The sequence below is a fragment of the Kazachstania africana genome, chromosome 9 (assembly GCF_000304475.1).
Source record: "Kazachstania africana CBS 2517 chromosome 9, complete genome".
Taxonomy (NCBI): Eukaryota; Fungi; Ascomycota; class Saccharomycetes; order Saccharomycetales; family Saccharomycetaceae; genus Kazachstania; species Kazachstania africana.
The window spans coordinates 346,138-359,263 of NC_018948.1; the positions used below are offsets into that span (position 1 = coordinate 346,138).

Consider the following 13,126-nt stretch of genomic DNA (forward strand, 5'->3'; position numbering starts at 1 on the left):
GTAGTCTTAAAACAATTGATTCAATATATAGTTAGTTACTTACGAACAAAGATTTTTGTATAAATATATATTGGCATCCTTTAAAACAAGGAAATAATACGTTAGAAAGATAGATGATGGTGCCTCATCATAGTAAATAAGTTAGCACGAATGGCGCTGATGCCAATAGTAAGTGGGATCCGTAGCTTATTCCTGAATAGCCGAAATTGTTACTTTTAGAGGTAGAACTAGTGGTGGATTGGGCGGACTGAGTGGAACGTGTGGTGGACTGGGTAGGAGTCACTACAGCCTTTCCAGCATTGGAACTAATGGTAAATATGTCACCACCAGAAGTGATCGAACCAAAGGAAGACCAGCTGTTTGAATAAGAGGCGACTTTGACAGCGCCTGGGACGGTAGAAATTATTGCTTCAATATCTTCCTCGGCGTAATCATAACTAGATTGACCCATAGAGATCTCGTAGTTTTCGAAATCGAAAACTACATAAGCACGGGCTAAAAAGGCTTCACCTAGAACGATGCGATTTTCATTATGGGCAACGATATTAAGGATATATTCAGGTTCACCGTACGAGACCGAACAAAGTTCCCTGATTGGGAGATTAATATGGAATCCACCAAAATCGAAGACAAAGGAAATATTAGCCGGAGAATAAGGTATTGTGTAGAGTCCCTTTTCCTCAGAATAAGTAGCATTTAACTGTTCAGCTGCTAAATTTAACAAAGTCGTAGGGAAAAAAATAGCGGTGGATCCTGAATCTAATAAAGCTGGGGTTTTCATGGTAGCAATTGTAGTGTTTGAATCGGTTGATGAAATACCTAAACCATAGATTGTAACATCAAATTCTACAGGAGATTCGTAACCTCTTGACTCGTAGATATTAATCATCGGTATCGTATACAAAGAGCCGGAATATTTGCTATGATCAACAGCACCAAACAGCAAGCCACTGGTATAATTATTATATGCAGCTAACAATAATGAATATGCGGCAGAATCGATAACACCAGATTTCTTCAGCACCATTGGAAGATTGTCATACATGTATGAATTAGTTAAGTAGGTCGTTTCTGAACCTGGTAGACCGATACCAAGGACACCGAGGCTGGAGTTGGTATAATTTGCTACAGCAAATGGCACACCAGAAATGTCTAATCCGCCAATCGATAGAACATCTTGACCCCACACACCTTCGGCAGTAGAGTTGTCACTATAAGTAATGACAAAATCCGTGTGATTTGTTGACCAAGTAGATGAATCATTCGGATTGAAAGTGCCGAAAAACCCACAGTCGACTAAACCTTCAGCAGGATATATAACCGAGCTTTCAAATGGAGTTGTTGACACAGGCTCTCCATCTAGTAATCCATTTGAATCACCATCGCTTACTGTAGACTCTTCGGCGGCAGCAACTACAACATGCTTCGCCGTTTTTTCGACATTGTCATAGAATATATCACCATCACATAACGGATTATCTGGACTGGTAACCCAGATATCGGAAGAACATGTATCCACCAACAAAGTGACATTCTGGCCTGGTGTACCAACAGACAGTTGTACAACGTAATAAAACTCGGCAGAAATATTAACAGTTGCATACGTGTCCCTCTTTTGTAAAGGGAGACGCGACGACTTTTCGAAAGTTTCACTAGCAAAATCTAGTTTCAAATACTTATTTTCGTTAGAAGATAGTTGTTCGACATTTTTATCGACTATTAAGGCACTCGTCAAAGACGCTATCACAGATGTTGCTAATATTGCCCTTAAATTTAACGCTTTCATTTTGATGTTTTATTTGGTGCAGTCCTGCGATTGACAATTTGTCTGAGCATCTATATATATACTATCTCATAAGCAACACTTTCTTTTCCTCGAGGGTCCTCTGTACGAGTACAGCAAGATGCTGGCAGGAAAATGCAAATTGCCCATTATTCTAGCCGTAGCGCTCCTTACAATAATATAAACAGACGAATGGAGAGGTGGTTGCATTGGAAAATTAAAAGCTTGTACAAGTTAAAGCGCGTACAGCATATGTGCGAAGCTCTATGTAACATGCTCCTCAATTGGAATTTTCTGTCGCATATCGTAGGTCTCACTTTTCCGACGTACTTGGGTTTGGCACATAAAATATTCAGGCAAAAAAAAAGTCTTCCACCAATGATGCTCTAAGGGTCCTGATTTACGCGCCTATTCTTTTTCTAACGTCGCGCGTGGGATGCGAGAGATCTTGGGAAGACGAAGGGAAATCGAAAACATATTTTTAATTGTCTGTGATGAACGAAGCGTATGGCGGTAATGGAAATGCAGACGTGGCACAGATTACTACAGAGCTATTTAATGACTTCACTCTGAGAGCTACTTGCGAGTACTTGCAGTTGAGGTCCTGATTCCACTTCAGCACAAACACCAACGCAGATTGTATAGTAAAGATATATATGTCATACGATCTATTTTTTCTGGAATGAGCTTGTTCCTTCGTGACGTACATGGATTCTACAATCCTTGGAAGTATTGCGGGCACTTGACGGTTTCTTATCTTGTACTAGCTGTAGTTGGAAGTGTATTGCGAGGAAGGAACATCCAAGGATCCAAAAAGACAGTTAAGCATCTATAAAAGGTTAAATTAACAAGCCATGGCGGTTCTTCGGTTTTTAGTTGCCTTATAATTCGTAGAAGAGAAATAACTATTGCATCTGGATGTGGATGCTCGCACTGCCACACAAGCACACTTCTTCATCAAGGTTGAATATTACAAAGGCTGAGATGATCTGATGAGTATGACAATTATTGAGGGAGGCCTCCCCCGTGATTGATCTTGAAATTTTGATAAGGGCAAGGTATAGATAAACTACTGCTCAAAACGAATGTCTCTCTTTATTATCTGGTTGCATTTATCGCGTCTTTTGGCTGCGTAGGTGAGCGTCCAACACATGCATTTTGGTTGTTGGAAAAAGTTTAGGTTGGATCCATCGGTTTCTTCCGAAAAGTGATCTGCTTTTTGAAAAGTTTTAGTAATGGTAGCCTGACAGACAGATGTGGCGGTGGCAAGGGCTACTCCAGCAGAGGTAAATATAATAGTAGAACATCAGCATTCGAGGAGAAAGACGACGGGCCAGCATGGGGGGACTATGTACAAAAGAAACTCGGACTAGTAAGCATATTTACTATAGTCTCTAAACAAACCTTAGCGAAAAGTTCAAGTCGATCCCATCAATAATATTACTACCTTTTGCAGAATTGGATGATATATCATAGCAACGCGATCAAAAGAAAAATTCGTAGCGCTGGCTCAATTGATCTGATTCAAAACATTTACAGCCATTTTATAATATTCTGACCATTAATTCATATAACGACAATGCTAAGATGTTACAGACCAATGCAGCATTCTCACAATATATTTACTTCTTTGTGCGGCGAGCATGGATAGTCTCCGGATGTATACTTGTCCCATAACACTTATCTCCTTACTCCTTAGCACGTCCAAAAATGTATATATCATGGCACATTACAGAGAGCTATACGTGACATTTTTTATTTTTGCAGAACTTCCTTGCATTATCCAACAGCCACAATTAGAAACCAAACTTTCAACTATTTCAAATAGAAAGTGCGCGAAGTCCAATTTTACACTTTTCATCATCACGAGCCAGCAATGGTTCGACCATCTTTTACACAACTTGCAGATACGTATAAGGACATTTCGGTGAGGTCGTTTGTTGCGAGGTATAACCAATTTCTACAAAATGACCGTAGTCCCCATAAGCACGACATAGAAGCTCCCAATTCAATCCGTAGCATACTCCCAAACCCAAATTATATTCCACCCAAAAATCCGATTGTCCTATGTCATGGCCTTTCTGGCTTCGACCAATTGATCCTCTTACCCTCAGTTCAAACAATTACAAAGCTGCTAATGAGCGGTCTGAAGACTTCTCATGACGATTACTTCGTCCAAGACTATGAGGAATCTCAATCCATCGTTCACATCGAATATTGGATCGGAATCAAGGAAATGCTGGAGAGGCAAGGATGCACCGTAATCACTACAAAAGTGCCACCTTTTGGTAGTATAGAAGAGAGAGCTACTGCATTGAGTAGTTTTTTAGAATATCAGACAGCAAAATTGAGAAAGGGTAAAGAGAAAATCAAGCTGAATTTGATTGCACATTCGATGGGGGGACTTGATTGTAGATATCTTATATCGAAACTACCACAAAAGGAAAACTACGAAGTCATTAGCTTGACTACTATCTCCACGCCGCATCATGGATCAGAGATGGCTGATTTTATTGTGAATCTTTTTGAAAATATGAAATTGAAACTCAAGATCAATCAAGATGAAACGTTACCAATATGTTTTTACCAATTGACTACAAACTATATGAAATATTTCAATCTAACTACACAGAATGATCCTCGAGTAAGTTATTTCTCATACGGTTCGTATTTTATACCGAAATGGTACAATGTATTTTCATTGTCTTGGAAGATAATTGATGAGGCCACAAATGGAAAAGAAAACGATGGTATGGTGACCGTTGAGAGTAGTAATTGGGGTCAATATCAAGGTACGCTAGTTAATGTCGATCATCTAGATATAATCAATTGGAAAAATAAAATGCAAAAGGACATAAATAAGCTCTTTGAGAGGAAAGCCAGCTTGAGCGATGAGGAAATTAATATTGTTCAATTTTACCTTCAAATAACTGATGAACTGGCAAAGAGAGGGTTCTAGTGTTATTCAAGAGCTATACTCCCCATGCCCAGTATGACCCTACTCCTTTATTCTAGACTTTCTCCTATCGTTGACTTTTGTCTTCACACCGAGTTCGTCGTACACTTCGTCGATTTCATCACATAACTTTTCTAGATATTCAATTTTTGATTCTAATTCATCTAAATTCTGTTCATAACTTTCATGCAATTCTTTTAACTTTGTCAATTCTTCTTCGTCTTTCAAATTTTCAAATTCACTTGAAAGCCTGTTTAACCACTCTTCAGTCTCTTGAGACTTTTTGTTAAAGAGGGATATTGTCTTCACAGATTCTGTATCTATATAAGTCTGTAGTTCATTAATGTAATTGTTGATATCCTGGTTTAGTTTCATCTTGCTTGTGATGTGGATATAAATTCACTGTTGCTGTTAATTTTTTTTTTGTTGCCATTATGAAATCAAAAAAGTAATAAGTTAAGCTTCAATAAGGCTTCACTACGCTACCGTCCACCACACACTCCATCACATACTCTACGCCATGTTGTCCGGCATATTTCTCGCCAAGTTTGATATGAAGAAAGGTAACGTTATTGAATGGCAGCAGGACTGTCAAGATTTTCCAAATCTTGAATTTAAATCTTTGCCATCAGGCATACACGAACAAGACGACGATGTTGTGAACTTTACCGTTTTTAAAGACCCCAATACTTATGAAAACGGCCTACTCCAAGGTGTAGCATACTTTAAGCAAAATAGTTTCGATACTTTAGATGACAGTGGCCAAGTTGACAGAAGCAAAATTCTAATGTATTCATTAGGGATACTTACAGAGGATACACTACTGGACGAACAGTATACCAGTGCCTTAGAGAAATTATTGAGTGATTGGTTAGCAGCTGGTGAACTACACAGCTTTGACACTTTTATACAATATTACAAAGAGCAAAAGACAGGCGGTATAACAAGACGAAGTATGACTGAGTATGTCCCCTATTGGATGGAGCAATTAGGGCCGTTGATATTTCCGATTTGGAAGTCATGTTTATTGAATGAAAAGATTCTAGTACTCATACCTTTTGGGTGTTCTTTTGAGACATGTAGCGCTCTTTGTTATTTCCTCCACCTTGTTTCAAATTCATCCTCGGTTCAAGAGACGCAACTTCTCTTCACAATTGGAACATTTGACGTTGATAGTATGCTTAAAGGGACATGTGGATACATCGCATGCACGAGCGATGAAATTTTAACGTTGAATGATAAGCTGTACGATAAATTAATAAAGATACCTGGAGACGTTGAGAATGCAACAGTACAGTTTTTAACCAATACAAATGAACTTATAAAAGGTACACCCCATGAGTTGGAGTTGTTTCAAATTAGCGAAAAGAAAGGAATATCTGATTTATCTGAGCCTCTGACCTGGTCACAATTTTTCATGGACAGCTTCTACTTCTTAGGAACAATAGGTTTCATTAAGCCGCCATATCATAACCATATAGCTGTGATTGATCAAGTATCTATTCAGCCAGTTTTATCATATTTCAAGAAGAGAACACAGATTCTTCATGATATATTGCAAACAATTGCTTCAGAGGGAAGCACTACGTTATCACCTATGGAACTAAACATGATGGATTTGGATTGTTTCAGTAAGCAAGATTATGAATTTATTGAGAAAATCAGTTCTAAATGGTTTAATAAGACTATTCACGTTACTACAAATATGAAATCATTCTGTTAAAATATATAGAATATAAAAAGTGCTTGCCCCTTTAATAAATTAACCATAGTACACATGCAAAAATCGAAATACCGATGACGGCAGTAATAATACCAGCGGCAGCTTTTGAGCCCGGTGTGACATTAAGTGGAGACAAATTAGTTGCAGTAGCTTGAGTGCCTGCCGCACCGTCACCCATAGAAGAACCACCGTTTTCAGAAGTGTAAGGACCGGGTTTATGTAAAGCTCTTGTGTTTACCATGATTTCTAACGCAGACATTTGCTCACCTAGGCCATAGTATCCATCCCATCCACCATAAAACCAGTTGATACCACACGTGTGACCATCTGTACCACCAGAACAAGAAGTGGCGGCAGCGACAGCGGATGTATTAACCCAATGCATGACTGTATCTCTTGTTTCGGGAACCAACTGTGCGGTAGCCCCCAGGAATCTTGAGAAATAAGCTTTAAACGATCTTTGATCGGTGTTACATGTTTGAGGACCTTGACATGCGGCTTCATACATGATACTGTTATTGAAAAACACAACACTTGCGTTTAAAAACCCCTTTGTCCTTTCATGCCACAACTCGCTTTCAGTGAAATTATACAAATATGCAGAACCACTTAATAGAAGCCCTTGGTTATAAGTCCATTGATACTTTGTTACGGTTGTACAATTATCAGTTACACTAGCACCATCATAGACAAACATTTGAGTACCATTAGAAATAAGGTATGTATCTTCCATCCAGTTGTAAACTTTTTCAGCCCAATCAACGTAACTTGTATTACCAGTATACCTTGCTAATCTTGCTGCAAGATGGAATAGAGCACCATTGGAAACGGTATTCTTATAATCGTAACCTGAATTCCACGTAAAGATTTGCCATCTTAAACCACCACCACATGTAGCATCATCCCAACGTAAAGCCATAGTATTGAAAACAGCTTGCGCCAAGTAAAGCCATTGAGGTTGATCATCTGGTGGATTAGTGAAATTTCTTTCAGCTGCAGTCATTACTGCAATACCCCAAAACGCTTGATCATCATTACCTTCGGTGGTTGATTGATTTAAAGGGATATAATCCCAGTCATCACCTGTTTGATGCAATAAAGCAGCCATGATGTCATCGTTATATGTATTATTATCCATATAGTACCAGAAATCGATCATGGATCCCCATGCACCACCTGCTTCCCACCAATAGTATGGGTCAGAAAACATACCAACGGTTTTACCGTACTGATTACCAGTGTAATAATCCATTAAACCGTATGCGACCAAAGCAGTCGCATTTTGTAAGGACTCGAAACTATCCAAATCCAACTCTAAAGAGTACACTCTCCCGATAAACGTGGAAAGAATCAATAATATTAGATTGTTGATAACCATCTTGATCCAGGGAAGCTCTATTATGGATATTATGTATATAGCCTCATTTAAGAAAAATAGTAGTAGATGGTTTATATATATATATACATGTATGATTTCCTCCTCTTCTCGCTTGATGAAAGACCCTTGGCTATTTCGATTTCTACGTCTCTTTCTGAGAGCCCAAAAACGAATTTTAGACCAAAAAAAATTCCTCGACGCGATTTAGAATGTTTACGTCGTTCGTGATTTCGTATATTAGGGCACGTGTCGGTTGGTATTTCCGTTTACGGACACAGGGGACAGGCGTTTCATTTTTTATGGAAGGAGTTGGCGATTTGCAGGTCACCAGTTTATTGTCAATGATTGAGATTCTTTTATTTTTCGTTGTTATAGAAAATAGCGTAGTTACCATTTGGACAGTGAATGCAGTGATTACCTCGTTAGGCAGCTTCGTGGAAGATATTCTCACTAAAGTGAACCATCGAAAATTGGTATAAAGGGTTAATAAGTACATCAGTAGTGTCTCCAATTCAGTTCCGACCAGCTTCGGATCTTCATTTAGTGATATAAAGAAATGGTAGCTGGTTCGAAGTGATATGTTTCTCTCTCATTTCTATTTCCACTTCTTATTTGAATAGGCAAGAACAGTGAATGACGTTCCTGAAAAACTACCAATCGGGAAAAAGACGCCGAAGGAAAAGAGAGCGCGCATTGTAAGATGTCCGCTTCAGCCATTCAATAATTCAAAAAAGGAAAATTACTGCTATTACAAGATTTCATCGTCACAACTAAATTTAAGTAATGTTACTACTTCCACCTGCAAGAAGGTGGGAAACCCGCACCTGGGAAAAAAAAGGACGGGTCGCTTTATCGGTTACGATACGAAGCTGCTAGTATCAATTCGATTGGTACGCTTACAACTTTATTAAAATCTGAAAAGGAACAAAATAGCTTAATATTGGATATTAATTCAAATATTCCAAACACCTTCCTTAGATTGACTATTGAGCCCTGCGAGAAGAGCTCAGTGGCTTGAACAAAAGAATCCTTGAAATTATTTCTGGAGAAACAAACTTGAAGTTCGTCAACAGAACTTCACAGCTGGACAGGGAGAAAAAACATTTGAGTTCTGTGCAACACATTTGTAGACAAAGTAAAAAGGCTCCTGTGGAGATATGACGGAGGTCTCACGATTTAACTGCCAATCTCCTGGATCTAAATTGCAAAGCGGCGGTCTTCAAAATAGCGCGTCAAACTCTGAAGACCTATGTTACCTTGCTTCACTGAAGAACAGGATGACATCATTTCAGCAGGATGCCATATGAGAATAGTGGGTGTGACTCTGGCATGGATTGCGCCAATGAAAGCCGTCAAAGGCTATCAAGAATACAAGATTGATGATGTTGATAGAAACCATCCTCCGCCTTGGTACGAAGCGATAATTGGGCCCAATTGGTGAGATGCAAGACCGCTGCTACAAAAACATACCTTGAAAGCTTTGAAATGTGGATCTAGCTTAGGATTAATATGTACTTCTTTTCACATGATAGAATGTCCTGTGCTTGTTCCTCACATTCACCACAGGGCCATTGACTTTTCCTATTTGCCGTACAGCCATTTCTGAAAAACGGGTTCCTATTCTAAAGAAAGCAGTGGAAATGACGCACAAAACAGCTCTACGGCATATTCTCTACATATCCATGTAAAGGAAACTGTATCGTTACCCGTCCATACAAAAATTGAAAAGTCTCAAAAGTACCTGGTATTTTGTTTGGCCTATGCCCTTTACGCGTAGTGACGCGTAAAAAACACTATATTATCAAATATTAGCATCTATCTACAAGGTGACGTGATAGAAATAATCACCAGCACTTGTTCATATGTTTAGACAAACGAAAAAGCGTATATCTTCAAGAAGAAACTATGATTCTTCCTTCAATGAAGATTCAACCATCAATGACTCCGCAATCGACAACGAAAGAGGTAATTTGGACGGCAAACTATCATTTTACCAACAACAACCGCAGGGAGAAATCACATTAGAACAATTTGAAGAATGGGGAATCGAAAGATTGAAAGTTCTATTAGAAATTGAAGCCCTCAATGCAAGAAATAAATCCATTAAAGAGATAGAAAGCTCCATAAAACCAACTCTAACCAAATTTTTGGCATCTGAAAAGCAAAAGGATTACTATTCTCATTTCATATTGAGACTATGTTTCTGTCGTACAAAAGAATTGAGAGAGAAATTCGTCAAGATAGAGACTCTATTGTTTAAAATCCGTTTCAATATGTTGAATTCTATGGATCAATTAAGATTTATTAAATCTCTAAATTTACCTTCCCTTCAATTTATTTCCCAAAACGAAAAAACTAAATATTCAAAAGAGTTATACCAAACAGTAAGTTCCATATTACAATTTCAATTGAATTTAACAGACGAACAATCAAGAGTGAATTTCTTCCAAAATGAAAAATTCATAAAATTACCTTTTGAAAATGTTATTGATCTCGTTGGTAACCGTCAGGTCTTTCTAAAAGATGGATATGTGTATTTACCACAATTCCAACAATTGAATCTAATTGCCATGGAATTTTCTGCCAACTTGGGAAAACAACTGGTAAAGACTTTTCAATTTTTGCCACGTCTAAATGAAGACGATAGATTGGTACCCATATTGAATCACTTATCCTCAGGTTATACACTAGCAGATTTCCAGTCAAACCAGTTTACTTACACTAGTGATGAAGAAATCAATGCAGAATCTGTCTGGTCCGAAGAAATATATTTAAATTTCCCATTGTGTATGAAAAATTTGATGGATGGATTGAAACAAAACCACCATCTGAGATATTATGGCAGGCAACAACTATCTCTTTTCTTGAAAGGTATCGGTCTCAGTTACGAAGAATCGATTAAATTTTGGACAAAAGCATTTACAGACGGTGGGCACATATCGTTGGAAAAATTCAACAAAGAATATCGTTATAACTTTAGACATAATTATGGTCTAGAAGGTAACAGAATCAACTACAAACCTTGGGATTGTCGCACAATTCTCTCAAAGCCAAGACCCAGCAAAGGTGACTTCCATGGATGTCCATTCCGTGATTGGTCACCCGAAAAACTGTCAACTGAATTGTCTGCAATGAACTTGACACAGTCACAAATATCATCTGTATTGGATTCATGCCAAAAGACAGAATACACCGTAGCCTTAACTAAGGTCTTTGAATTCACCCACGGTTACAAGGGTAATCCGAATGACTTGGAAATAAATGAACAAAACCATATAGCACATCCAAATTTGTACTTTGAAAAATCGAGACAATGGCAGAAAAAGCAAGCTGATGTGTAAACGATGTATTTATTTTCTTATATATAAACATCTTTTTTCTATATATTTACATGAATTTTTCATCTTTCAACGGGGAGTGGCGACTCGACTACATCATACCTGGCATACCTCCCATACCTGGCATACCACCAGGGGCTGGGCCAGCAGGTTCTGGAGCGTCAACGATAGCAACTTCTGTAGTGGCTAATAATGAAGCCACACCAGAAGCGTCAACTAAACCAGATTTGACAACCTTGAATGGATCGATGATACCAGCATCCAACATGTCAGTGTATTCTCCCTTTGCGGAGTCGTAACCTTTAGTGAAAGAATCTCCGTATTCATCGAGTAATTTGCCAACGATTACAGAGCCTTCTTCACCAGCATTGTCAATAATTTGTTTTGCAGGTTTAGTAATAGCCTTCTTGATAATATCGACACCTAATTTTTGATCGAAATTTTCTACTTGGATATCATCCAAGATTCTAGCGGCTTTAACTAAAGCGGTACCACCACCTGGTAAGATACCCTGTTCGACGGCGGCTCTGGTGGCATTCAAAGCGTCATCGTAACGGTCCTTCTTTTCACCGACTTCAACTTCCGAAGAACCACCAACTCTGATCACGGCAACACCACCAGATAATTTGGCTAAACGTTCTTGTAGTTTTTCCTTTTCGTAAGAATTGGTAGTGGTTAGATCAATTGAGTTTTTGATCTGTTCGATTCTTTCTTCGATGGCTTCTTTAGAACCGTTTCCATTTAGCACAACGGTATCTTCCTTTGTAACGGTAATGGAATCGCAAGAACCCAGATGTTCCAAAGTGCAGTTTTCTGGTTTCAAATCTAATTCTTCAGTGAAGACGGTACTACCGGTTAAGATAGCAATATCGCCCAGAGTATTCTTTCTGTTATCACCGAATCCTGGAGCCTTGACGGCACATACTTTAACTTGACCTCTTAATTTGTTCAAGATACAAGCAGCTAAAGCTTCACCATCGATATCTTCAGCAACGATCAATAATGGTCTTCTACTTTGGTTAGACAATTCCAAAGCTGGTAAAATGTCCTGAATGGATGAAATTTTCTTTTCACTCAATAATAATAAAGGTTTTTCGAATTCAACTTTATTAGATTTGGTGTCGGTGATGAAATAAGGAGAGATGAAACCACGGTCAAATCTCATACCTTCGGTGACTTCTAATTCATCTTCAAGGGTTCTTCCTTCTCTAATAGTGATAACACCTTCTTTACCAACTTTTTCCATTGCAGAAGCCAATAATTTACCAACGTGGGAATCACCATTAGCTGAAATGGTGGCAACTTGAGCAATTTCTTCGGAAGTGGTGATTTCCTTTTTATTCTTAGTTAAGAAATCAATGACTTTTTCAACGGCAATTTGAGAACCTCTTCTTAAATCCATTGGGTTACAACCAGCAGCGACGTTTTTGACTGATTCAGTGAAAATTGCCTTACCTAATACAGTAGCAGAAGTGGTACCGTCACCAGCAGCTTCATTTGTCTTTGAAGCGACTTCTTGTAGTAATTTAGCACCCATATTTTCAAATTTATCTTCAAGAGTGATTGCCTTTGCTACAGTGACACCATCCTTAGTGATCTTTGGAGAACCGAAAGATTGTTCAATGAGAACGTTTCTACCCTTTGGACCCAAGGTGGAAGAGACGGCATCAGCTAAAGTTTCGACACCTTTTAAAAGAGAAGCTCTTGCCTCTACACCGAATCTGATCTCCTTAAATGAGGAGTAAGAACGATTGATTAATCTTCTTGTGGTAGTGGAACGTTGCGCACGTAGGACTTGTGTTCTCAACATGACGAGAGCTTCAATTGACGGGGAGGGGGAGCTATGTTTCTTGATTGGATTCGTTATGACCAATTGAAATAGATTGGCTCACTTTTAATTTTTCCACCATTATATTAGGCGGTCATCAAAGAAGAAAAAAGCGGTGGT

At 38.5% G+C, this 13,126-nt stretch overlaps 7 protein-coding genes across 7 annotated transcripts; 3 read left to right on the plus strand and 4 right to left on the minus strand.

Annotated features, from left to right (window-relative positions):
* Positions 1–127: 127 nt before the first annotated feature.
* Positions 128–1,786, minus strand: KAFR0I01700 (uncharacterized protein; the record flags this gene model as incomplete). Its single annotated transcript, XM_003959037.1, has 1 exon — positions 128–1,786. One exon carries the CDS (start codon positions 1,784–1,786, stop codon positions 128–130), a length of 1,659 nt encoding a protein of 552 aa, XP_003959086.1.
* Positions 1,787–3,659: 1,873 nt separating this feature from the next.
* TGL2 (triglyceride lipase) lies at positions 3,660–4,742 on the plus strand (the record flags this gene model as incomplete). Its single annotated transcript, XM_003959038.1, has 1 exon — positions 3,660–4,742. One exon carries the CDS (start codon positions 3,660–3,662, stop codon positions 4,740–4,742), a length of 1,083 nt encoding a protein of 360 aa, XP_003959087.1.
* A 39-nt stretch (positions 4,743–4,781) lies between these two features.
* BLI1 (Bli1p) lies at positions 4,782–5,114 on the minus strand (the record flags this gene model as incomplete). The annotated part of the gene is made up of 1 exon (XM_003959039.1): positions 4,782–5,114. One exon carries the CDS (start codon positions 5,112–5,114, stop codon positions 4,782–4,784), a length of 333 nt encoding a protein of 110 aa, XP_003959088.1.
* Positions 5,115–5,259: 145 nt separating this feature from the next.
* Positions 5,260–6,462, plus strand: ANR2 (Anr2p; the record flags this gene model as incomplete). The annotated part of the gene is made up of 1 exon (XM_003959040.1): positions 5,260–6,462. The coding sequence occupies one exon, from the start codon at positions 5,260–5,262 to the stop codon at positions 6,460–6,462; it is 1,203 nt and encodes a 400-aa protein (XP_003959089.1).
* A 31-nt stretch (positions 6,463–6,493) lies between these two features.
* Positions 6,494–7,840, minus strand: DCW1 (putative mannan endo-1,6-alpha-mannosidase; the record flags this gene model as incomplete). The annotated part of the gene is made up of 1 exon (XM_003959041.1): positions 6,494–7,840. The coding sequence occupies one exon, from the start codon at positions 7,838–7,840 to the stop codon at positions 6,494–6,496; it is 1,347 nt and encodes a 448-aa protein (XP_003959090.1).
* A 1,862-nt stretch (positions 7,841–9,702) lies between these two features.
* PRI2 (DNA primase subunit PRI2) lies at positions 9,703–11,181 on the plus strand (the record flags this gene model as incomplete). Its single annotated transcript, XM_003959042.1, has 1 exon — positions 9,703–11,181. The coding sequence occupies one exon, from the start codon at positions 9,703–9,705 to the stop codon at positions 11,179–11,181; it is 1,479 nt and encodes a 492-aa protein (XP_003959091.1).
* Positions 11,182–11,269: 88 nt separating this feature from the next.
* HSP60 (chaperone ATPase HSP60) lies at positions 11,270–12,988 on the minus strand (the record flags this gene model as incomplete). The annotated part of the gene is made up of 1 exon (XM_003959043.1): positions 11,270–12,988. One exon carries the CDS (start codon positions 12,986–12,988, stop codon positions 11,270–11,272), a length of 1,719 nt encoding a protein of 572 aa, XP_003959092.1.
* Between the last annotated feature and the right edge of the window lie 138 nt (positions 12,989–13,126).